We start from the raw sequence: 26,990 nt of genomic DNA, 5'->3' as shown, positions 1-26,990 counted from the left end.
TGTGTCTTATACATGGGGAAATATGGTAATAAAGGGCAGATAAGATGAAAATACTCAGTATTAAGATGTTTTCTCTCCACATAACACAAAACATGAGTTAAGTAAAATCATAGTAAAAATTTATTGTTAAGAGCATAGTATGTATGGCGTGCGGAAGTCCCGGGTTCAATTCCCGGCCAGGGCACACAGGAGAAGCGCCCATCTGCTTCTCCACCCATCCCCTTCTCCTTCCTCTCTGTCTCTCTCTTCCCCTCCCGCAGCCGAGGCTCCATTGGTGCAAAAGATGGCCCGGGCGCTGGGGATGGCTCCTTGGCCTCTGCCTCAGGTGCTAGAGTGGCTCTGGTCGCGACAGAGCGATGCCCCGGAGGGGCAGAGCATCGCCCCCTGGTGGGCGTGCTGGGTGGATCCCGGTCAGGCGCATGCAGGAGTCTGTCTGACTGCCTCCCCGTTTCCAGCTTCAGATAAAAAAAAAAAGAGCATAGTATGTATAAATATTTGACAACACTATAAATGACTACACTATAAAATAGAAATAAAGCTTTAAATACAGGTACTTTCTATTTTCCTTATGAAAAGTAAGTCACATGATAAAAATGTGAAGATCCTGGCACAGCAACACAATGTTAAATAAATACATAACCATGATTTATTGAGAACTTATTATGTACCGTGTAATTCAACACATCTTATAATTTTTGGAGGAATCCTATGAGATCGTTACTTTTATTATCCTTATTTTAAGAATGAGAAGATTGAAGAGTTAGAAAGGTTAGAACAGCCAGCTCCTGCGCCCCAGTAACCCAGCGTGCCCTGGTTCTGCAGCACACCTGGGGCTCCCGGGGGCAAGCCACCACCCCTAGAGGAGACACGGTGCGCAGCTACTCAAATAGTTACCCTCTGACAGGCAACGTCTTGGTGGGAGTTTGTTAGCATAAGAATATAATTGGATAACTGGAACACAAGGAAAAATAAATAATTACCTACAGGGTCTGGTATCAGAGGTCGTAAAAAATGGCAAAGATTCAAAACAAAGCACACAGTGGTCAACGCCCACTGGGAAAGGGCTGCTGGAGACAGTGAATTACAACCCAAGGTCCACACGTCTTCCAGTCAGGTAGGCAGAGTAGGGAAACTCTTCCTAGAACCACATCAAGATTACAACTAAATTACAGAACCAATATTGAGAACCACCTGAAGACCAGCTTAACACAAGTCCTATAACTAAGGACACAAAGGAGGAGTCACCTCCAACTGGTAAGAGGCAGAGATCGGAAATGGGCTGGATCCACGCCTACATGTGGTAGTTAATAAGAATCTGGAGGGATACATCAGCTGTGTAGGTCCTCCCTGAGGAACTAGAGGTCCCAGGCTCACACTGGGATCCCCAGCTCTGAGGACCAGTCCGGAAAGAGGAGTCCCCGGAACACCTGGCTGTGAAAATGAGCAGGCTCATTCCACGTGAGACGGAGGATCGCTATAAACCCAGGCACACTCTGCAAGGGTTTGCACACATACTCACTTGCTCACAGACACTCACCCTAAACTCCACTAGAGACAGCAGCTTGTAAAACACCAGGGACATATGGAGAGGAACTGAAGTGTCTGGCTTAAAGGCGAGGCTGGAGGAGAGCCCCCTGTGGAACTGAAGTGCTGGCAGATAGATGTCAATGTTCCTTTGTTGAGCCCTCTGCCCCCCACACATACACAACTGGCGGGTACAGGTAGGCACCAAATCTGAATTTCCACTAACCTAGAAAACACGGTTCACCCCAAACTAGTGATTTCCTGAGACCCTGCCCTGTCCAACTCACATGCCCTGCCCAAAACTCCTTCAGTGGCTGTTCTGCACAAGAAGCTTACCTTGACCCACACTACAGACTTACATAAAATCTTATAAAGGTCCACAAACCCCAACCAAACAGCATCTGGCTTCAGCATGTGCCATACCTCTTGCTAAGCAGCTCTAAGCCTGGCACTAGTGGAAGCCAGCCCCAGTTTGCAGCTTAGCTTCTCCCAGGTGCCTGCAAGGCAAGCATAGGGGCAAACACCTGCAGTATAGTAGTAGAGCTCCTAACATGTGGCCCCAGGCAGGGCATAGGCAGTGACTAGCCTTGGCCAGCACTGGAACCCCTCCCAAGAGGCCTCAGAACCAACACACCAGGTGGCCAGATTCAGACCCCACCAGAGAACTCCCCAACCAGCTCCACAAATAAAACACCTAAAAAGGATACTAGACAGCCCTGGCTGGTTGGCTCAGTGGTAGAGTGTCAGCCCAGCATGGGGAAGTCCCAGGTTTGATTCCCAGCCAGGGCACACAGGAGAAGTGCTCATCTGTTTCTCCACCCTTCCCTCCTCTCCATTCTCTCTTTCTCTTCCCCTCTCACAGTCAAGGTTCCATTGGAGTAAAGTTGGCCCGGGTGCTGAGGATGGCTCCATGGCCTCTACCTCAGGTGCTAGAATGGCTCCAGTTACAATGGAGCAACAGCCCAAATGGGCAGAGCGTCACCCTCTAGTGGGCATGCCGGGTGGATCCTGGTAGGGCGCATGCAGGAGTCTGTCTGCCTCACTGCTTCTCACTTCAGAAAAATACAAAAAAAAAAAAAAAAAAAAAAAAAGAGAGGACTAGGCAGGTACCAGAGCCTGCCTGCTAAAGTGAATCCCATTCTGTGGGATCAGAGCCTACTAAAGGTCTGTTTGCTGTAGTCTAGACCATTCCTCATAGCCAGTCAGCCTGAGGGTCACTCCCACCCACTGACATCGCAACAACAACCAAGGCTCAACTACTACAGGACAGCATACAATCCACACAGGGGATACCCTGGAGCACCAGGCTCAGGTGATTAGGGACACTGTGCCACTGGGCCCACAGGACACCTACTACATAGGGCCACTGTGCCAAGACTGGGAGACACAGCAGATCTACCTAACACAGAAACAAACGACAAGGGGCAGGGAAAATACGGAGACAAAGAAACATGTCCCAAATGCAAGAATAGAACAAAACTCTAGAAAAAGAGCTAAATGCAATCTACTAGATACAAAGTTCAAAATACTGGTTATAAGCAGGCTCAGTTAACTTATGAGAAGACTAGATGAATGGTGTAAGAATTTACACAAAGATAAAAACCCTAGAATTCAACCAATCAGAACTGAAGAATACAGTATCTGAAATAGGCTACATTACATGGAAAGAACAACAGATTAGAAGAAGCAGAAGATCTAACAGGTGACTGGAAAGATAAGATAGAAAAATACACCCAATCAGAATGTCATAAAGAAAAGAAAATGCTGAGGATAGTTTAAAGGCTCTTTGGGACAACATCAGGGTAATAACATTCGCATCAGAGGGATACCAGAGGGAGAAGAGGAAAAGCAAGGGACTGAAAACCTAGCTGAAGAAAAACTCTCCCAGCTTGGAGAAGGAAACAGACATGCCAGTCCAGAAAGCACAGAGAGTCCCAAACAAGATGAACCCAAAGAGGCCCACACCAATACACATAACTAAAATGCCAAAGGTTAAAGACAGACAATGTTAAAAGCAGCAAGAGAAAAGCAGTTACCAACAAGAAAGCTCCCATAAGACTGTCAGCTGATTTCTCAACAGAAAGATTGCAGGACAGAAAATTTTCTCTTAAAAAAAAAAAATTATGAGTTAATTTGACCAAAAATACAACATATGCTGGGGAGCAAGTTCTGAAATACTCCAGCATGAAATTTTCAAAGTGATGAAAAGCAAAGACCTACAACTGAGGCTATTATACCCAGCCAGACCATCATTTAGAATCAATAGAGAGACAGTTTCCCAGAAAAGAAAGCTCAAGGAGTTCATCAGCAACAAAGTAGTATTACAAGAAATGTTTTTTAAAAAGCTTATTAAAGAAGAATAAGACATCATTAACATGATACATCACATAACAAAATGAATACAAATCATATGCTCATATCAATAGGTGCAGAAAAAGCATTTGACAAAAATCTAGCACTCATTTTGATAAAAACTCTCAGCAAAGTGAGAATAAAGGACACATAACTCAATATAATAAAAGCCACATAGGCCCTGGCCAGTTGGTTCAGTGAATAGAGCATTGATCCAGCATAGAGACGTCCCAGGTTCGATCCCCAATCAGGGCACACATGAGAAGCAACCAACTGCTTCTCTTCCCCTCCTCTCTCCCTTCTCTCTTTCTCCCCTCTCACAGCCAGTGGCTTGATTGGTTCAAGCATTGGCCTCAGGCGCTGAGGATACCTCAGTTGATTTGAGCATCAACCACAGACAGGGGCTTCCAGGTGGATTCAGGTCAGGGAACATGTGGAAGTCTGTTTTTCTATCTCCCCTCCTCTCACTTAAAAAAAAAAAAAGAGCCATATATGACAAACCCACAACTAAATCACACTCAAAAGGGAAAAACTAAGTTTTTTGTCTTGTTTTGTTTTTAAGATCAGAAACAAGACAAGGTTGCCCACTTTCTCACTTTAATTCCACACAGTATTGGAAGTCCTAGCCACAGCAATCAGACAAGAAAAAATAAATAAATAAAATGCATCCAAACTGGAAAGGAAGAAGTAAAACTGTCATTATTTGCAGATGACATGATACTATATAGAGAGAACCCTAAAGAATCCACCAAAAAAAATTAGAACTAAAATAAGCAAACAAACAGAATACAAAATTAATACTGAGAAACTGGCTGAATTTTTATACATCAATAACAAACTATCAGAAAGAAAAATAAAAAAACAATGCCATTAACCATTGCATTAAAAAGAATAAAACATAATAAATAAGTTTAACTAAGTAGGTAAAAGACTTGTACTCAGAAAACTATAAAACATTTTAAAAAATTAAATGATACAAATAAATGGAAGCATATACTGTGCTCATAGATAAGAAGAATCAACAATGTTAAAACGTCCATACTACACAAAACAATCTACAGATTGAATGCAATTCCTATCAAAATATCAATGGCATCTTTCACAGAACTAGAATAATTCTAAAATTTATATGAACCTGATATCAGTTCTGAAATCAGTGTGGTGGGGTCCACATACGGTGTCACTTAGAAAGCATTTTCTAAACCCTGCACTTGGAGAAGCTTTAGGCTGTTGCAGGAAGATTTATTCAGAGTTAAAACAGAAGGTTGTTTACAGGTTCCCAATGTCTTATCTCGCTCCGTCTTGCCAAGGAAAACGTCCAGTCTAGTCTTCATTAAGCCCAGTATAAAGATTCAAGTCCAGACATTCCACGCCATGGTTTAGCCCGTATCAAAGCTCAGTCCAGTCCAGGCGGTGCTCAAGCCTGTACTTGGGAGACCATCTGGCTATGAGCCCACGCAGCATGGCTTCTAAAATGGCTAGTGTTTCTCTTAACAGGCAGGCAGAGAAAAGGGAAAAATGAGTTAAAAAGGGCCAGGTCTCTGTTAAGACTGTGTTTATATGTTTGGGCTGGGAAGGACTAGCTTTCCTTTAGCTAACCTATCAGTTGCTTTAAAACTTTGCAGGCTTGCATTAATTTCTTCTGCTAACCAATCAGATCCTTCTTCTAGGCTAGATGGACAGGCTTCTGTGAGAGCCATTCTGACTTCTTCTGCACATACCTTAAACTGCAAGCAAAGAAACACCTTCCCCCTCCAGCACCTGAACAGCAGTGCCTTGGGGAGACTCCTCCCAAACCTGAGTGGGGAGGGCTGAGGCACAGTGAACTTCTGAGGACACAGTGGATTCCTGAAATGTGCAATTAGGTCTATGAATGTTTTTAGACTTCTAACAAATTAAGCTAACTGGGATGCTGCAGTTTCCTACTGAAGCAGACTTTCAGGTCTTATTAAACTTAAGTATTTTGACCCCTTCTTCTGACTACCGTTTTCTCCTTTAATAACTGCCCATGCTGAGAACCACAAAAGATCCCCAAACAGCCAAAGCATTTGAGAAAAAACAAAGTTGGAGGTATCATACTACCTGACATCAAACTACACTACAAGTCTACACTAATCAAAACAGCAAGGTAATATCACAAAAACAGACACAGATCAATGGAATAGAACAGAGAGCCCAGAAATAAACCCACATCTATATTTTCAATTGATCTCTGATAAAGGAGGCAAAAATACATAATATGATAAAATAGTCTCTTCAATAAATGATGTTGGGAAAACTGGGCAAGACACATGCAAAAAAAATAATAAACTAGACCACTTTATTACACTGTCCACAGAATAAAATCAAAATGGATTAAAGACCAAAACCACTAATACTCCTAGAAGAAAACATAAGCAGTAAAGTCTTTGACTCACATAGTAACTAATATTTCACTCTTTCATGATCAAGCACAAAATTTCTGGTGGACCAGTAGTTGAAAAACACTGACCTAAAGGGTACTAGTCTAAATGAAGTAAGTCAGAATCTAAAAGTCAAAATAAACAAACACAACAGAAAAAAACTCACAGATACAAAGTATAATCTAAGTGTTTAAGATTTCAGTGAAAAAGGTGGAGAGATTACAAAGTACAAACTGGCGGTGATAGAATAGTCATTTTGTGAAATGGAAGTATAGCAGCCACCCTTTATCCATGGGGGTATGCTCCAAGACCCTCAGTGGACAACTGAAACCATGGATAGTACTGAACCCTATATATACTATTTTTTCTATACATGCATACCAATGATAAAGCTTAATTTATAAATTAGGCATAGTAAAAGATTAACAACAATAACAAAATTGAGCGATCAGAACAATATCCTGTAATAAGGTTATGTGAATGTGGCAGTAATAAGTAAAATAAGGGTGACTAACAGGCAGGTAGTCTATGTGGCATGGACACACTAGAGAAAGGGATAATTCCCATCCTGAGATGTACAGAGCAGAGGGTGTGAGATCTCATCATGCTATTTAGTATGGTGCACAATTTAAAACTTATGAATTGTTTATTTCAGGAAGTTTCCATTTAATATTTTCAGATCACAGTTGACTGTCGGTAACTGAAACTGCAAGAAATGGAACTGCGGATAAGGGGGACGACTGCAGAAGATGTTATTCAGGGAACTAGTCAACAACTGTTACATGTCAAGAAAGTGGGATGAGACATTCTCCTGACCATATTCAAGTGAGATGATAAAACTCTAACTGAAAATAAATTATTTTTATAAAATATATCCAATACAATGTTTCATAATTCTAGGTCATGTCGCAAGAAAAAAAAAAAACTGTCAAAAATAACCTCACACTCAAACAAAGCAAACTAAACAAACACATACTATAAAACAACTAAAACCTCCTAAATCACGTGTTATGAAAGCATGCATGTATTCTCCACATCTATTGTTTTTTTCATGTTTGGTTAATTTATAAAAATCACCCAATATGTACTTTTAAAGTGTTCACTGTATAGTATTAATGGAATATCAATTAAAATAACAGAACTATCATAATAAAATACTGGAGGAAAACCTCAAACACTAGCCACCTGTAGAATTCCTACTTATCCATTTTGCTCCCAGTTACCTATCTTGCCCACAAATAAATGGACATTTCACTTACAGGTTTAATAGACATATTTCTATATATTTGTTATTTCATGTTTTAAACTAAGTTAAAGCACAGCTGGACATGAAATAGATGTGAAATTAACTTGTCCTGAGTGCTGAAACTCTTTTCCTTCTCACCCACAGCAGCTCCTCACACACTGCTGAACACGGGCACATGACCAGGACGAGCGGGATCAGCCACTGCCCTCATCCCCTCTCCCTGCGTGCTGCTGAGCACCCACACACGGGAGGCCAAGAGGCAGTCCCTGACCTGTCCCTGCTCCGTGGACACAGCAGGTATTCGTGACTGCCAGCCTAGCAAGAACAACTGGTCTGTTACAATCACTACATACAACATAGCCGTGTCAACATGGACTGACACAGGTGTTCCTCTGAAAAACTGAGCTGGACATGCAAATTTTAAAATTAAGCCACACTGCCAGTATTTTCAGTGGAAGGCTCTTTAAACACTGAAAACGTAATATACATTGACTACAAATTTAAATGTATATTGCAGATTTTCCTAGGGTAGATACTGGGCTAGCCCACAGCTAGTCTTTAGACATTGTCTTTATAAGCAATAAAAATGAGCTGAGCCCTGGCCGGTTGGCTCAGTGGTAGAGCGTCGGCCTAGCGTGCGGAGGACCCGGGTTCGATTCCCGGCCAGGGCACACTGGAGAAGCTCCCATTTGCTTCTCCACCCCTCCGCCGCGCTTTCTTCTCTGTCTCTCTCTTCCCCTCCCACAGCCAAGGCTCCATTGGAGCAAAGATGGCCCGGGCACTGGGGATGGCTCCTTGGCCTCTGCCTCAGGCACTAGAGTGGTTCTGGTCGCAATATGGCGACGCTCAGGATGGGCAGAGCATCACCCCCTGGTGGGCAGAGCGTCGCCCCTGGTGGGCGTGCCAGGTGGATCCCGGTCGGGCGCATGCGGGAGTCTGTCTGACTGTCTCTCTCCGTTTCCAGCTTCAGAAAAATGAAAAAAATAAATAAATAAATAAATAATAAAAAAAAATTAAAAATAAAATTAAAAAAAAAAATGAGCTGAAAACTCAACAGTGGAGGGGATGAGAGGTGGGGACAAAGAGAACAAGTAGAAGGAGGAAGTGGCCTGCTTTTACGTCTTATTCACTGAAAAGCAGAGGCTGGGGAACATTCAGGACATGTCACAAACATGGGGCTAGCACCCCCGAATTCCCATGGGGCAAAGGCGGCAGACGAGGAAGGCATGTGAAGACAGCCCCGTGATTAATTTAAAAGCAGAAACACTGAGAAACAGGGACCCTCTTCTCATCAGACTGTGCCACAAAATGAAAGACGGCCACTCTGGTTTTTATCTGATAAGAAGAAATTATCATGATAATCTAACCATCAGTCATTGCAATAGTTAGCAAGGATTTAGTAAAAAGTAAGACAGAAGTGGGGAAAAATAAAAGACATAGGCTCACCAGGACCAAGATAACCGGGCAGGAAGAGAGCCGGGAAAGGTCTACGAAAGCACTCAGAGCTGACACCAGCGGAGTGGAGCCAACTCTGGTGCCAAGAGACTTACAAGTATTACTTCATTTAATCCTTACAAGCTTATCCTTCTCTTTCACACGGAGAGAAAAACAGGCCTGGAGCCAGGGCAAGTAGGGCACAGCGCGAGGACACACACCTGGGCAGCTGCTCCTCCTGCCATCTGCGCTCTGTGTGATGGAGGGAGACAGCTGACCCCAAACACTCTAGCAGGCACAAGTGTGGATTTCACCCACCCATTCTGTCTCAAGCAGGCAATGGGTGTGCTCAGAAGCTGGAGGTGAGGGACTGGGATGGGAGCAGAGCCCACGAACATCAGGGACTTGAGTCCCTCCCATTCCCTTGTCCCCTCATACTTGTCCTTCCCTTCTGTGCAGCCTACGCTCCCCACCGCTGGAAAACTGCAGCCACATTCTTGCCAGGACCCCTAGTTGTAAATCTCCCTAAGCTTGCCACTCTCTTCTCATTGTACCACTGGCCACTCCCAACCATGCCATAAACCCCCTTTCTCCTTCTCTGAGTCTACATCTGACAGTACACCACCACTACAGGACATCCTGAAATTCATGGAGTGACACGACTTGAAGTTGAGTCCCCAGTGGCAGAAAACAGCCCTGGTCAAGGGAGGCCCAGTGAGCAGCTCACCCTCCTGCTGCCTGTGCTCCGTGGACCCACCCGGCCCCGCTCCCTTACCCTCTCATTGCATGAGCAGCTCTCAGCCCTCTCCCCGTCACACACACACCAGGCAGGACCCCTCCCATCTCCTCCCTCGCTGTGGTCCTTCTGTTTAGCTGTCACACCTGCAGTACCCAATTCCAAGCTCCCCACCCCCACCGATCCCATCAGCATGTCTCAGAAGCAGGAAGTGCCCCAGCTCTAGGGTAAAACAGGTCCCTCTATCACCTCCATGATGGGAGACTGGGAGCCATCAGACTGACCTTCTTCTGAATTAGTGACCCTCCTGCTCACGGGGTCTCCTTCTGATGGGACTTCGATTCCACAGATGGAGGACACGCTCACGACCCAGGCCTGCAGGAACAGGAAGCCTGGCACACATTGTAGATACGACAGCAGAGATTGCATTTCGAGAACGATTTCCGCTTGTCTCTCTGGTGGCCACATCCATTTAAGAGAGCTGATGTCATAAAAACTAAACTTCTGTGTTTTATTATTTTGATTTTAATAAATTGTCATAATAAAACACAAGAGATACTTCAGGTTGAAAAAGGCTTCTGTTTGCCTGACCGATGGTGGAGCAGCGCATAGAGCAGGTGTCCCCAAACTACGGCCCGTGGGCCACATGCGGCCCCCTGAGGCCATTTATCCGGCCCCCGCCACACTTCTGGAAGGACACCTCTTTCATTGGTGGTCAGTGAGAGGAGCATAGTTCCCATTGAAATATTGGTCAGTTTGTTGATTTAAATTTACTTGTTCTTTATTTTAAATATTGTATTTGTTCCTGTTTTGTTTTTTTACTTTAAAATAAGATATATGCAGTGTGCACAGGAATTTGTTCATAGTTTTTTTTATAGTCCGGCCCTCCAACGGTCTGAGGGACAGTGAACTGGCCCCCTGTGTAAAAAGTTTGGGGACCCCTGGCATAGAGCATCAACCTGGGACGCTGAGGTCCCAGGTTTGAAACCTAAGGGCACTGTCTTGAGCGTGGGCTTGTCTGGCTTGAGCGTGGGGTTCCAGCTTGAGCATGTGATCATCAACCTGACCCCAAGGTCACTGGCTCTGCTGGAGCCTCCCGCCACCCCCCATCAAGGCACATATGAGAAGCAATCAACAACTAAAGTGATGTATCTGTGAGTTGATGCTTCTCATCTCTCTCCTTCCTGTCTCTCCCTCTCTCTCTCTCTAAACAAAAAAAATTTAAAAAGCTGCTGTTTTGGGGGAAGTAAAATATTGGCTATAAAATAACTGGTGTTTTTTTTAACCTTACATTTCTCAAATAATTCTGAAAAGTTTTACTTCAAAACAAAGAAATACAAGCATCAATTTTCGATTAAAATCAAGAATGGTATAAAATGAATTTCTGATAAGGGGTATGCAGGTAAACCAGAGACTGTTTCCCTCCGGCAGACTCCATGCTCAGGGGCCACACCCCGCTCCCTCAGGCAGGGACAGGCGTGTGATGAAGCTGGTCAGTGGCACAGAGCAGAGGCTACGCCACACCTGCAGGTCTCTGCCTACATGCAGGACATGCCAGGACCAGCCTGCGGGAGGACGTAGGGCCGGGTGCAGGCTGAGTCACCTCCTCATCCAGGGCGTCCATCTGGAACAGCCCATGGCCAGCTGCCAGACCTCGAGGGGCGCAGCAAGACCAGACCTGCCAGAGGGGCCTGGCCTGAGTCTCTCGTGCACAGGCACCTGAGCTAAATAAACAGTCATTGTTCTGAGCCACTTCCTTTCAGAGTGGATTGTTACACAGCGTTATTGTGGCAACAGACGGCTGGAACACAGACAAAACTCCCTCAGGGAGAACAATCACCAGAAATAAAAAGAGGCACCTCTGTACTTAATTCTTCCTGAAACATGTCCTGAGAACACAGACGGCAAACCCAGGGCAAGCCTGGAGGTCGGGGTCCACCAATCGGGAGCTGAGAGACCAGACAGAGCCACTCTGCCTGCCGCAGCTTTGTGACGGCAAGGGCCGCAGGGCCCAGGCCTGGTCAATCTACCATCTGGGCCTTTGTATCAGGTGTCCCCACTCTGATACAGATCATTGGAAAACTACAAATCTGACCTATTAATTTCCAATATACACTGCAACATGTATGACAACTATGTGCTAGGTCACAGAGAACACCTTAACAAAGTAATTCATACTAGTCTATAGTCTTTGTCTAAAAAGCAATAAAGTTATCAGTCTCCAAAGCCATGAGGCTTCAAAGTTAAAAACACACAGATATGTTAAATGACAGGAAAATATGTTAAATAAGCTAGTTAAAAGATAAAGCTCCTAAAACTGACTTATGAGACAGTCTATAATATAGTAAATATCTCCATCCTTTTAAAATGTATCTATAAATTTAATAAAAAACATTAAAAAGTCTAACAGGTTGACTTCAGTTTCAAGATAGAGACTAGGTTTCAGAATATAAAGTAAAACCTGTCCACTTAAAAGCGCTGGAGCTGTAAAGGATCAAGCAGCAAGGGACTCCTAGGCCACTGGGGGGTGGACACCCAGAGTCACAGCTGCCAGCAGAGCAGCTCACAGACATCACACCTCAGGCTCCTGCTCCCAGCTCGAGGCCACGAGATGGAGGACAGAAGTCAGGCCCACACCACTAAGGCAGGGGCCATCCACAACACAGGTGGGCTTCAGAGGGCTCTGGTCCAGAGGGGGAAACCAGCCATCACCCTCATAACCACACGACTGTGCAAAGCTTGCCTTGGTGCTGGACGGAGCAAGAGGAAGGAGAAAAAGAACGAGACAGCTCCCTCAAACACAATGGTCACAGAACTGCCCCTGTGCACTCTGGGACCACAGGGTTACAGAATCCGGGCACTGGTGGAGCCCAAAAAAGTCAATGTGCCCTCCAGCAAGTGGCAGAGCAGACGCCAACCTCTCTGGGGGAGGGCACGGTCAGCCCATCAGGAACCCACTCACGGGAACGGCTAGCAAGCAGCCACAAAGAGAAAACAGACAAAAACAAGGACCAACAGAAACAATGAAAGGAATAAAAGGACCCACACAGACCTCAGAAATGGAATGATCAGATAATACAGCTCAAAGCAAGTATGTCTGCCATATGTAAACAAATGATGAAGTTGAACATATTCACTGGGGACTAGAAAAAGTGACAGCATATTTTAAAATGAACCAAACAAAATTTCTAAAAAGAGAAAACGCAGTAACTAAAATGAAAAACTTGATAGATTTATGGAGCAGCAGGCTGAAGACAGCAAAACAAAGCAAAGTAAACTGGGAAAAAGATCCGAAGAATTATCTAAAATGCAGCCCACAGAGATGACAGGGATCAGTCTGAGAAGACAGGAAAGAAGCTAGAGGCAAAGACATTTCAAGAGATGTGGCTGGAGATTCCAAAACACTGCAGAACACCCCACCCATTCCTAGAGCAAGCATGCTAGTGCATTAGAAGGTCAAGAAAATAGAAGTCACACTTTCATGAAAACAACGAAACTCCAGGAAGCCAGAGATAAAGAGAAAAAAGAATAGCAATTAGGGAAGAAAAAAGTACATATTCACTTCGGGGGGTGGGGGAAACACTAAACTAGAGCCAACTGCTTCAGTACAGAAGCCAGAAGAGAGCGGGATATCCTCACAGGACTGAAAAAAACAAAACAAAAAACAAATGCTAACTTAAATGTCCATCTCCAGTTAACATATTCCTCAAGAATAAAGGCAAAAACATGAGAAAAAGATAAAACTGCATCCAATTCTCATAGATCAGATTAAGTGCCAAGTAGACTGAGATCCCCCCCCCAAAAAAAACACTTCCAAGGACTAAAAAAATGGAATGAATTCTTAATAACCTGGGTCTAGGTCTCAAAATCTGTAAATAAGTAAAAGAGATGAATGCATGAAAAAACTTTATCGAGAAAAACAGAAGAGAAAAATCCTAAGCAAATTAGAATACAAAATGGTCAACATAACAAAAATATTTGCAAATTGAGGAAAAAAAAATAAAGAAAAAATAATTTTTAAAATTAAAACAATTTTTCAGTTACAGTTGATCAATATTGTATTAGTTTCAGGTGTACAGCACAGTGATTAGACACTGCCATAACTTACAAAGTGATCCCTCAACACCTCAAATGCCCACCCACACCACACAGTTATTACATCACTATTGATTAAATTCCCTGTGCTGTCCTTTCCATCCCCACGACTACCGTGCAACTGACAATTTGTACTTGTTAATATCTAACAAAACTACTACAAATTGAGATTGATAACTCAATTTGACAATAAGGGAAGAAGACAAAAGCTATGAACAGATAGTTAAAAGTTCAAATGCCCTGAACAGCACCAGCACACACTACTCAAAAACAGTCCACTTTGTCATAAGGATCACTATGAGTTGAAGGCAAAAAACTCTAAAACCAGAGCATAAAGCTTTCCTTTTGGAAAGGAAATGCCCATTTATAAAGGAAACGTCCACCTGTAAAGGCGTCTTCCCTCTCCAGTACCAGGAAGAGGGCAACTCTTAACTCCTACCGGTGGAGAAGGCAGACCTACACCTGCACTATAAATACACCTTACTAAATAATCCATTTAGCATACATTTCTACATGTCAGCTTTCCGTACCCTACCCACCACCGAAAAACCAAGTCCCCTTTCCTTTGTTCAGTCTAAGATGGTACACAAACCCCCAAATTCTAACCCCTCCCTGACTGACTCATCACTGAGTTTCCCCCATGCACAAGAGTGCTGCTGTGTTAATACACTTTCTCTATTGTTAGTCTTTTTTTTTTTTTTTCGGTTAAATTGCCAGGGCCCCAGCCCGAAAACTTACGAGGGTGGAGTTAAAGTGCTTTTCCTCCCCTGCAGGCCCTTAAACATATAAAAACCATCACCTTGGCTTATAAAGAGAAGTGTAAGTATGCAATCTCAGAAAGCCCTTCCACACAGAACAGCCCAGCAAACACCCGAATGGTGGCTGACCCTGTGAGTGAGGCTGCTGGGGCACAGGCCCTCACAGCCCTGCACAGGAAAGGCTAGCACCGACTCAGATAGCTGCCCTCAGTTCCAGCTGTCTCACTGCCAGGGTGCTACTGAGGGCCTGCCCAGTAAAATGTGAAATGATATGTGAACAAGGTTTTTTATTGAGCCGCTATTTGTAACTACAAAAGAATGAACATAACCAAGTGTCTATCCACAGGGAACAAACTAAACAGATTACAGCACATCTACAAAACAGAAAAAAGAAACGAGAAGACATTTATGCAGCTGTAAAATAAGCGTGTGACATATATATATAACTGTTATCACATCTGGCCACACACTTAACATATGGGTGCACACTTAACTGTTTTAAAAATGCTGAACTGCTTTCTAAACTAGGTGTGCCATTTTACATTCCTGTGTGCAATGTCCCAGTCCCAGGTGCTTGCGACACTTGAGCAGCCAGCCACAGTATCTCCAGTGCCCCTTCTAGGACTGACTGGTTGGTGGTGTCCCGCTGTGGTGTCATCTGCACTCCCTCCACCGTGCCGAACACCTTCTCCGTGCTTATCTGCCCCTCGCTCATCTGTCTTCTTTGCTGAAGTGCTTCTCAAACCTCTTGACTAATTTTTAATTAAGGTGCTTTGTCTTCTTACTATTGAATTTTCAGAGTCTTTACAGACTTTAGATATTGTCCTTTACCGAACACCTCATCTGTACATATTTTCTCCCTGTCTGGGACTTTTCTTTCTATCATTCTCTTAGCAGTGCCTTTGACAACAGGTTTCTTAATTTTGACCATGTCCAATATTTCCATTTTCTTCTCATATAACTTGTGCTTTTGGTGTCTTATCTAAAAAAAAATCTTAGCTTTCTAACTCAGTGGCACAAAGACTGTTTTCCTAAATTTTGTGGAACAAGTTTTATATTCTTAGGTTTCATGTTTAGTTCTATGATCCATTTTAGTTCATTCTTTATAGGGTGAGACCTACAGATCAAAGTCACCTTTGCATATGGAAACCACTCGCTGAAAAGACTATGCTTTACCCCAATGATCTGCCTGTACACCAAACTTTATTTTTAAATGTTTAAAGTTGTGTTATCTAGCCCTTGCTGGATAGCTCAGTCAGTTAGAGCGTTGTCCCAGTACACAGAAGTTATGGGTTCAATCCCCAGTCAAGGCACATACAGATATTTCTGTCTCTCTCTTCCTTCCTCCCTCTCTCTCTAATCAATAAATAATTTAAAAATTTTGTATTATTTATTACTTTTGTCTTTAAAGGGCCTACTGAGAATGACTCAAAATAAAGCACATATCTTCTTCCTAAAAATGTCTAAATGTATTAATAAAAGTATTAATATAAGAAAAACTAACGCATAAATTCTTCACAAGGTAGGATTTGTGACAAAGGACCCCCTGGCCTAAAAGCTGCAGCACAGAGGAAGCCGCGGGGATGGGAGAGACTGCAGAGGTGGTGGACACTCAGCCCAGGACACTGTCGGGGCTGTGAGCTGGGACACAGGACTTTCCTGGGCTGCAGGCAGGCCTTGTGCTCCGACCACCTCCCCCTTACAGAGCACTAACTTTGGTCCTCACTGTCACATGTCAAAATGCAGTTGTAATCACATGCACATGTGCTGTAGTTAGCAGCCTAGAATAACAGCATTTTTTGCTCTTGGTCACTAATGTAACAAAGCATCAGGTCTGTAGCAGCTAGCGCCACGTAAGTGACAAGAGAATAACAGAATGAAGAGTGCAGTCCTCTGACCACCAGCCCAGCATCAGGACGGCCACAAAGGCCCTGCGACAAAACTAAGGACACACAGCGTCCTGTCATCCCCTTCCTGTCACCTCACCCCTGTGACTGTCAGCTGATCACACTACAAGTGTTTCTTCCTTGGGTTTTTTTCTTAGCAGTAACATAAAAATAGCAATAAAAGAGATGCATTGATACTTTATGGTCAAATATCTTTCATACCTTTGTTAATGATTATGAATGTGACAGATAAAAGCATATTCAAAATGTTCAAAGTGCTTTTCCTACTTTAAAATAGGATTATTTAAAATTTTTTAAATTCGGGGTTCCTTAGAAGTTGTAGTCTCCACTAACCTCTTCTTTTAAAAAAAAGAAAGAAAAAATGGGTTAGCAATAAAGTTGTGTCCAGGCCCAGCGTGGAAGGGCAGAGACGCTATGCTGGGCCGGGCCTCGGCCTGAGTGGGCTGGCAGTGCCCAGCGGCGCCCCTGCAGGCACCAGGCAGCCTGAGACATCACCCTCCCCTCAGGGCCTGCCCGCCCCGCTTGTCATGGAGTGCAGATCCTTCTCACGCCAGTCACATCAAACCATGCTGCAAAGGGCCATAAAGGCCACTCTAGCACTCAGCAAACACTTACTACATTTGTAAAGTTCTCATTGTCCGCCAGGTCCGGGCCAGGATCAGGAACAGGAGAAGCCCTCACTTTTCCACGCAGACACAGGTGAGTCCCCTACGCCAGGGAGCTGAAGGATGCCTGCCTGGCCGGTTTAAGTCACGTTTTCCATAGTGTTTGATTCTAAATCACTAATAAAAACCTAAAAAAAATTTTTTTTTTAAGTGCACTGTATTTTCTTCCCTCCGGAAAACAGTACCCATAATTTTAATTTCATGAAATAGGTCGATATTTCTCTAATGAATCACTGATGCTCCCCTTGCAGGCAAAGGTCACCTGGGACAAGTGGACAAGCTCATCAGGCCATGGATGCGGAGATGTGCTGAGCTGCTACCCAAAAATTATATCCTTCAGCTCGGAAAGCAATACAGACTCCGGTTCTAGAGAACTCCTAATAGCATGTATCAACACACCCTTCGGCGTGTAGTGAAGGCAAGTAGGTACCCGATAAGGAGAAATCACTCGTGAACAAACTAATGACACCCCTAGAACACAGGGAAGCCGTGAGCAGCCTCAGAGAAAGGCACTGTCCCAGGAGCCCAGGGACCTCGGGTGTGGGGTCCCGTAGGAACACCTCTTCACCCTGGAGAATCCCAGCTTCATGATCCACTGGGGGAGGAAGAGGACGACCTTGCCGTGGTAACTGTTCTGCATAATCAACCCCCTCGGCTCCCGGCCAGGCCCTTACATACAGCAGCAGTTCTGCAAGGCCCACTGTCCAGGGTGCACGAGCTCACGGCCGTGCCCACGGGCTCTTCCTTCTGAGCCCCTCTCCAGCACAGAACTCTCATCCTCTCACAGGTCCTCCCACAGGCGAAGGCTGACGAGGTGTGTGTGTCTGGGGCGCAAACACTCGCGGATTTGCTCGTGTTGGGTCTGTACTACTTACAAAGGAGCTGGGTTTCTGAAAGAAGTCACTGGAGAAGGGGAAACAAGCCAGGCACTGGCTGAGCCTGTATTCACTACAAAAGCCAGGAGCAGCAGTTTCCATGGCTATAAGCTCCCATGAGCCTGTAAGAGAAAAAGGAAAAGGGAGCCAAATGTGGAGGGCAGGCCAGGAAAGACCGTCCCCTTTGCTCCTGCTCCTTGCCCCGTGGACTGCATCCCAGTAACCCTACAGCCCGCACATGCTCCATTCGGCATGTCTTCTGGTAGAGCCTTACGTGGGCAAGCAAGTAATAACCACATGGTCTCCAAGGCTGTGATTACGGGATTATAACATGTTATGATGGTACAGAAACATCTTGCACTTCCAGGTCCTTCAAACGCCTCTCTGACCTGACCTGGTTCTCAATGTCTAGTTGAGCGGCAGACGCTGTTGAGGACATCACTCTACCATCAGTTTTCTTTTCTCCTCTCTCGCTTTCTTTCTGGTGGTGTTGGGGGCAAGCAGAAACTGGTGTTTTGTTTTGTTTTTACTTTTACATATCATTAATAAACAGCTACATGAATAATGGTGCCTCGGGAAAAAGCACAAAGCAGCAAGCAAGGGACATTTACCTAGTGCTCATCACGTGCTGGGCCCTATCCTACGTACTTTATAAACTCATGTGTGTCTCACACCAGCTCTGAGGGTGGCGCCACAACCCCCACCCTCGGCCGAGCATTAATCGTTAGCAGAGCTGGTGTGCACACGCACGGGCCTCCCTGTCACTGTCTCTCTGCACCACAAAGACTGTGGCTGTCCTCGTGGAGTCCCAACTCCCACAGCTGCAGGAGCAGGAAAGGGTAGGGTGTCTGTGAATGACCAGGAGTGACCAGGTAGCCACATGCTGAAAATAAAATGCAAAAGAACACTTGGCATCACAGCTGGATAGGGATACAGTATACATTTTGACTAAATTGAAACAAAGGTATCAGGAAACACCAAGGGCAAAGAAATAAAACCATTAAAATTGACCTTTTAATTATGGAAGGATTAAAACAATCTTTTAGTTTTCTCCTGGAGCATAATCACATATGCTATAAATGAACATCTAATGAGAATGGGCAAACTTTTTGTTTCTATACCAGCTGTAATAACTAGTATTTTTACTTTATCTTTACTTTAAATCCAATGAATGACTTACAATTTTTAAAATAGCCTATTTCTCTGTAAAATAATTCATCATACAATTCCTTAAACAAGGTCCTTTCATTGCTTGAAGAGATTACATTGACAAAGATCCTACAACAGTCCTTCAGCAATTCAGGTGAAAAGCAAGGCTGAGCTGACTGAATAAACATTCCGACTTTAGACTGTATGTTGGTGAGTCCTCTAGGAAAGCCGTGGCAATCCCCGTCCTCACCGTTAGCAGAACGCACAGGCCGGGCTCACCACAGAGTGCAGCATGAAGAGGGGAGACAGCCCGCCATCCATCAGACAGCCTGATTGCAGATATTCAAGTTTACCAGTAAGTCATGACTTACATCCTCAGAATGAAGCCTGTAAATATCATCCTCCTTTGCATTGTATTAAGTTTATACATACATTCCACAGAACCTCTGTAAAAGCAGAAAACTATGGGGTCTAGTCAAAGACTCAAGGGCAGAGAAAGCTTAGATTACTAGCAGGATGGAGGCGGCACCCACGAAAGGCTGGCCACCTTGTCACAGCAGCCTCCTCGCCCAGAATAGGCACCCCCTCTCCACTTCAGCTGAGCCAGCTTCCTGTCCCAAGTACGCGGAGCCAGTGGTCAGGACTGTGTGCTCTTCTGTGACCCCGAACCCTGGTGTCCGGAGAGCCCAGGAGGACTGCGGGCAGCAGCTTCACAAACCGCTCACTGAAGCAGTGTCTTGACCCCACTCCATGAATCAACACTGAGAATGTCTTCTCAGACCAGTCCACCAAGGCTATCTAAATATACCACTACATAGTGAATAACCTTTATATTCCTTAAAATAAGAGTAAGACAAGTAATTATCCTAAATATAAATGGTATTTTATGCTATTAGTTATAGACAATTCAAAAAAGCTATAAATATATAAGAAATTTATAGAAAGTCAAGTAAGTAAGCTAACTAAAGAGAGGAAACAAGTACATTTCACACTAATTAAGGTGGAAATAAAATTAACGCCCTTTTTGGGAAACTTAAAGATTCATGTACAAACAAATTAGTGCAGAGAACGTTGACACAATAAATGTAAATTTTCCTGAGCACATGGACCTATTATCAGGAACCAGACAAGACAAACTGAATGGTATACACAAATCTGTTTACCTCAACTCCCTAAATGTTGTGATCCGATGCTAAAACCACTAGGTGCTACCGGAAGTCTTCAGCCAAGTGCTGCGGCAGAGAGTGAGGGATGTCTTCCTGGGGGAGGGCCAAGAGGCGGTGTGCAGACAGGGAGAGTCGGGAGAGGCCCTTCACCTGAAGCTCAGCTGGAGTCCTCCAACACCAGGAGGGTCTCCGTGGCTGAGCTGGGGTGCGGAGATGGGATGGCATGGGAAGCACAAAGCTGGGAAGCAGAGGTCAAGCCTTCAATGCCAGGGTGAGCTTATGCTTTCTGGGCAAGCAATGTGAGCTACCGGAAATTTCAGAGTAAAATTAAGTTGGCACTCATCGTATGAGACATACATGTGCCAACTAGAGGACGTAATCCCGGACACTAAATACGAAATGCTAGATTAGCGCAGGTGGCAGGTAAGAGGAGTCTGAATGAGCAGTGGCAGCAGGGTCAAAAGTGAATTCTAGCATAAGAAATGGCTACTGTAAACTAGCAAACTGTCCACGTGTCCATCTCTTCAGTTAATACGAAAAGGAAAGAACGGTCTATGTTGGCAACCCTGTATGTGCTGTCCGTGTGGGACGTCTACAGTGCGAAGACCACCCTCCCAACATCAGAGCCCTTCTCTCACCTAGCAACAACCCCGAGTGGTCGAGTCGAGTGGGGCAGTCAGCACACCTACTACAATCAAATACCCTTTGTCAGCTCTGTGACCCTGGAAGAGGCTCAAAGACTCGGTTTCTACACCTGTAATCGAGAAGTGATCTACCTCTTAGGTTTGAGGTTGAAATTCAAAACAAAGGCACAATGTCTGTCCCAGGACCTGGCCCACCGCATAAACTCAAAGGTTAACTGAATCTGATGTTTACAGCATTTCAAACTGTCACACAAATGTCACAGCGAGATTTAAGTTTAGACTTATAAAGTAGTTTCTATATTCCAAAGTTCCCATTTGGACTACAGCTTTAGAATTTTAGATTCCTGACAGTCTTACAAATTCTCTAAATGTATATATACTAAAATGTATACATTTCTCAGCATCAGAGCAAACTAATGAAATACTGGCTTGCTTTTAACCCTCAGAATACTAAACAGAGTCACAATTAAACCCAGCATTAGTTATTTCATGTTCAAAAAACACCTACGAGTGTTAATCCACATTGCTGACTCTATTGTGATTATGGAAAAAAATATTAATACCTACTTTTCAAAGTGTCCTGAAAGGGTAGTTTTTCCACAAAGGTATCATGAAATATACTGACATCACATATTTCATCCAGTTCTACAGTTTACTTGCTTTTAATTTGCTGCCCAAATGTGTGACATATAAGTTATGGCAGAACTACAAAAGAATAGAGTTTTTAAAAGAAAAAGCTTTGCACAGCTGCTTGTAATAAAATAACTAAACCTCACAGCAAGAGCTGATTAGATAAAGATAAATATAGCAACACATGCACAAGTCTAAAATACATCTGAGAAAAACTGTTACAGAGGACATTTCCATGACTGTCCTGACAAGTAATTTTCAGTGATTAAATGTGCCTATGCCTGTAGGCGCACATGTTTTTTGTACAAAAGCTATTTATAACGCCCCTCCTATAACTTCACAGAATTATAAAATTAAGTTGTCGTTTTTTATTTTAAACTGTCCAGTGCTATCGTTTAGAAATGACCTTTATTCTTTAAAATCAAAAGTATAATGCGAATTAACTTAGAGAATGTCTTTTCTTTAATTCTCAACAACAAGCTAATTGTTCATGAGTTGAGGCACTATACATTCTGCGGCTCTATTTCAAAAAGGAAGGGCAAGTCTCAGTATCTTCTATGTTACAGGAATTAGTATAATTAAATTTAAATAACGTCATATAAACATTTTACTTCAGTTAAAATGATTTTAGAAACAACAAATTGATCACTGATAATAAATGGAAGTATTTGCAATTGCTTTTGGATTAGTCTATTAAATCAGTCAGCAGTGAGGTTGAGGCTATAAAACAAACATATATCTATTCAGATTGCAGCGATTAGGCTCATGGCTGATTTAACAGCATAAAAATAACACTTCATCAAATCAGTCCTAAAATACATTTGTTAATAAAACCAGGAGCGATATCATTCTGGAACTCTGATGCTCCCAGTAACAAGAGGACAAGTGTGCTTCCATGGCTGCCCATCCCCAAGTCCATTCCCTGACCGTGTCCATGAGGGAATCTGCTTCTGGGATTTCTAGTCTGTATGTTTGTCCTCACACCAGTATTGATCATGCTGGCCTGATTTTTTTTTATCTGTATAGTAAATCTTAAAATCAGGCAGTGTAATTCAGCAAACTTTGTTCTTTGCATCTCCATATGAATGTTAGAATCACTTTGTCATTTTACACACAAAAAAAATGCTGCTGGGCTTTTAACTGAGAGCGCACTGAATCTATAGATCAATTTGAGGAGAACCGACATCTTCATAATATTGCATCTTCTGATACATTATCACGCCATAGCTCTCTTAAGTCCTCACATTTCTCTCCACCATGTTTAATAGTTTTGAGTAGACAGATCTTGCACACATTTTGTTAAATTTATTTCTATTTTGTTTTCAGGTGATACTGTAAAGGGAAGTGATTTTTTTATTTCACTTTGCAATTATTCATTGCTATTATACAGAAGTGCAACTGATTTTTACGTGTTGACCTACTATGCAGAGGTGATGCTAAATTCACTGACTAGTTCTAATAGTGTTTTTGGTAAACTTGAGATTGTCTCTGAACAATCTCTTTGCACCTGTGCAGAGAGAGTGCTAATCTTCTTCCCAGTCTGTGTGTTTTTTACTTTCTGGCCTCAGTGCCTGGGCCGGAACCCACAGTGTGGTGCTGAAGAGAAGGGGCAGAGTGGACATCCTCGCCTGGTTTCCGTCAGCAGGAGAAAGGGTCCAGGTCTTCATCACTGAACACGTTAGCTGCAGGTCGTTAGAAAATCGTTTGGTCAGACTGAAGAGATACCCTGTTTTTTAAATCATGAATCAATGTTGAATTTTGTCAAATGCTTTTTTCTGCAAATATTGAGATGATCACACAGTTTTATTCTTTAATGTGATTAATTCTATTAGTTTATAAATCAGATAAATCCTGCTTTGCTATATTATCTTTTCTAACATTTTTTTAAATTTATAAATGTTTATTGATTACTGTCTGTCTGTGAACTGAGTCCCTGGTACCCAGACCAGCCCTCGCCACTTAGTTCAATATATGGCTCTGCAGTTTTATCAGGGCGGGTAACACAGCAAGCGAGCGGCGGGGCAGGGCCGAGGGCAGGTCTCCGAGCTACGACATGTGCTTCCTACCAGAGCTGTCCAAGAGTCAGAGTCACAGTTCCCTGCTCTCATCTCGGCTCCCAGCCTCAGTCACAGGAAAACAAAAGACAGAAGAAAGGCAGCCATAGACTCCTGACTCAGAGAACACTTCACTCCCTCTTCCCAGCATTCATGGCAATGTTCCCGAACGGGAAATCCTTCGGGGGCTGTATAACAGGTCATTTTACCACCCACATCCGACTTACATTTTTATACAGCGCAGGGCAAAAGCAGGTTCACCGTTGTGAGCATGAGAAATACAGATTATTCTGTATAATTTATTAATTATTGTACTATTTTCCATATGAACAATAGTGAACCTACTTTTGCCCCACCTGTACGTTATTGGGTGCAATGTGCTAAAATTTGTTAAGAATTCTTACATCTATTTTCATGAAGGACGCTGCTCAGTAGATTCTTTCCTTGTAATACCTTTGGTTCGACAGAACAGTAACAAGGGCCCCACAAAATGAGTCAGGACCTACCCTCTCCTCCTCGGTTTTCTTAAAGAATATATGTTAATACAGGTAATACCTCTTCCTCAAATGGCTGATACATTTCACAAGTGAAGCCATCTGGGCCCGGAGTTTTCTTTGTGGAAAAAACATTTTTAATTACAAATTCAATTTCTTAAAAAAAGTATAGGAGTATTCAGATTTTATATATTTTTTAGTATGTTTTGATAATTACATGTCTTTCAAGTTGGTGAAATTCCTGGCATGTAGATGTTAATAATATTCTATTATCCTTTAATGTATGTAGGATTGGTAGTGATGACCTATCTTTTTAATCCAGATATTGGTAATTTGGGTCCTTTTTATTTTGGTTTCTTTCTTGATTATTAGTTTTAGCTAGTAGTGGTTTTCAAAGAAACAGCTTTTGGTTTTACTGATTTTTCACTATTGGTGTGCAGTCTTTTTCACTAATTTATGTTCTTGAAAGTAGAGGTTTGACTCACTGATTCTATATAATTTTTTCTAATGTAAGCTTTTAAAACTATAATTTCTCTTTAAGCATTGCTTTAGCTACATTCCACAAAATTTAACATGTTTTCATTTTCATTTGGTTCAAAATATTTTTCAGTTCCTTTTGTGATTTCTTCTTTGACCCATGGTTGTACTTAGAAGTTACTGATTCTAATTTAACTCTGTTGGCAATGGGCAACATAGTCTTTATTATTTTAATCTTTCAAACTTTTTCAGATTTATTTTGTCCATGTTTCTGTCTGTTTTGACAGAGCCCATGTACAACTTCAAAAGAATGTGAATTCAATTGTTAAAGTTAAATGAATCTTCTAAAATAATTACATGAAGTTGTTTCATAGTATAGTTGAAATTTTCTATATCCTCACTGATTTTCTTCCCATTTGCTCTAGCAATTATATAATTACCAGTAAAAAAAGATCTCTTTATTTCTCCTTTTAGTTCTGAGAACTAGTTTGCCTCAGGTACTCTGAAGTTCTGTTATTATAGCTGCATGCACATTTGGGATTGTTACGTCTTATTGGTGAAATTACTCCTGTGATTATAAAATGTCCCTGTTTGTCCCTAGTAAAATCCCTTGTCCTGAAGCCTACTACTTTTCTGATATGAGCAAGCACAGCTATTCCAGCTTCCTTATGTATTGTAAGCATGGCGCCTCCCCTTCCATCCGTCTAAACTACCTGTATTGTTAGCGTTAAAGTGTTTGTTATAAACAGCCTATCATGAGTCTTACCTTTTTAAGTCTGACAATTTCTACTTTGTAATCACATTACATAGAACGGTTTTACATTTAACTTAATTATCAATATGGTCAGGTGTAAACTGACCATCTTGATATTTGTTTTCTATTTTTCTCATCTTTATTATGTGTTCTTCTTGTCTTGTGATCTGTCTTCACTGCTGGCTAATCAGCTATATTTAATTTTCTTTAGTGGTCAGTAGTCTTTCTCCAGGAGAGCTCTGTGGGGAAATAAAACTGACAGGAAACTATATGAATAAGCAGTTTTAAATCTCCCAGTGAGAGTGCATAGCTCTCAGATGCACAGGACAGAAGTTAATTGTGTATAATAGATGTCTTAGTTTTCACCAAATTTGGAAAATGTGCCTGGCCCTGCAGAGTGTTACCTTATGTAAGCACACGCAGGGTAACCCCTGTGCCTTTGCTTTGCGTGTGTGCCTGTGTGTGCATACATGGGCACTGGGCACTGTGACAGGGCGACGGGGCCTCATCTGCACTCCGTTATAAACGGCCCTTCAACTGTACCCCGTTTTTGGAAACCTCTACCTAAATTTAGAACCTCTGAAACAGCTGCTGGCTCCGAGCCCCCGCGGCGGCCCTAGGAGCCTGCCCTCCCCTCTCCGGAGGCTCCCTGCCATCCATCCAGACCAGGGCTTCTCTACCTGCCTCGCTTCCTGCGTTCCCAAGTGAGCGATACCTCGTGTGCTGATGACTCCTTTCCCCTTGCTTTGCTATCTATTGGTGGATGATTATTCCTTTTATTTTCCACATTAAGAGTCTGTGGCTTTGATGAGGCCTTAAAATGAATGACAGTGCTCCATATTTACTTAGTTCATCTTGACCAAAAACCTTAAAGGTGCCTAAGTGTATAGTGGAAAGTTTATAATCACACACAAAAGTAGAAAGAATTACATAATGAAATATTACTGATTACTGCCTTAAAAGAACATCTTAAGCAAATAATATTTGCTAGTTTAAGGCCTCTACAATAACAAACTCTGTTAAGCAACATCCTCTATGACGGGCCTATATGGCTGAGAATTACACAATATCTGGAAACCACTCTGTAAAAATAAGCATGTCATATAATTTGATTTTGCAATCAGGGCAAGTTCCTTGTGATATCTGCTACATGGAATTTCATGGAATTGCTGTTCAAAAGGGAACAAAGGCCTCACAGAGCAAATCCTCTTCTTCAACAAATAAGTTGGGTGTGCACTCCAGTGTCTAGAGGCACGTGACATCACAGGCAGGGTCAACCCTACAGCCCACCTAGTAAAAGAACAGGCAGCATCCCCTTCCCCCTTTTAACATGGTATCCATGGGTAACTTAAAGGGTATGTGTAGTTTATTATAAATATTGTACAGGCTAGACTTGACAGAAAATTACAAAACAGAGTGAGATTTTACAGAAGCTAGGTCCACGCGTGTGCAGACTGCCTGAGCCCCGAGTGCACGCAGCCCTTTACGTGAGCTCTGGGAGAAGTCTGGGAAGCACAGAGCCGGTGAGAAGCGACGTCAGAGTCCAGCGCCACAATCCCAGTACAGACAGCGGGAAGGGAGGTGTCGCTAAGGCCCAGATTTGGCCACACATGCACTCGAAAGGGACC

The 26,990-nt window shown here is 43.0% G+C and overlaps 1 protein-coding gene across 3 annotated transcripts in view; it reads right to left on the bottom strand.

The window, feature by feature from the left end:
* AUH (AU RNA binding methylglutaconyl-CoA hydratase) overlaps positions 1-26,990 on the bottom strand; it is a 161,171-nt gene that overhangs the window by 25,653 nt on the left and 108,528 nt on the right. Inside the window, exons 7-8 of one of the 3 annotated variants that reach the window (XM_066368414.1) lie at positions 17,995-18,116; positions 17,185-17,247 (exon numbers count right to left, since the gene is read on the bottom strand). The exons of the other annotated variants lie outside the window; for them this stretch is intronic. Coding sequence (XP_066224511.1) covers positions 17,200-17,247; positions 17,995-18,116 — 170 coding nt within the window. The 3' untranslated portion in view covers positions 17,185-17,199. Of the gene's footprint in view, positions 1-17,184; positions 17,248-17,994; positions 18,117-26,990 lie in introns of those variants that run through there. 3 annotated transcript variants of the gene reach the window in all.

Source organism: Saccopteryx leptura, chromosome 2 (assembly GCF_036850995.1).
Source record: "Saccopteryx leptura isolate mSacLep1 chromosome 2, mSacLep1_pri_phased_curated, whole genome shotgun sequence".
NCBI lineage: Eukaryota > Metazoa > Chordata > Mammalia > Chiroptera > Emballonuridae > Saccopteryx > Saccopteryx leptura.
Note: the sequence above shows the minus strand (reverse complement) of the source record. Positions and strands in the feature narration are given on the sequence as shown.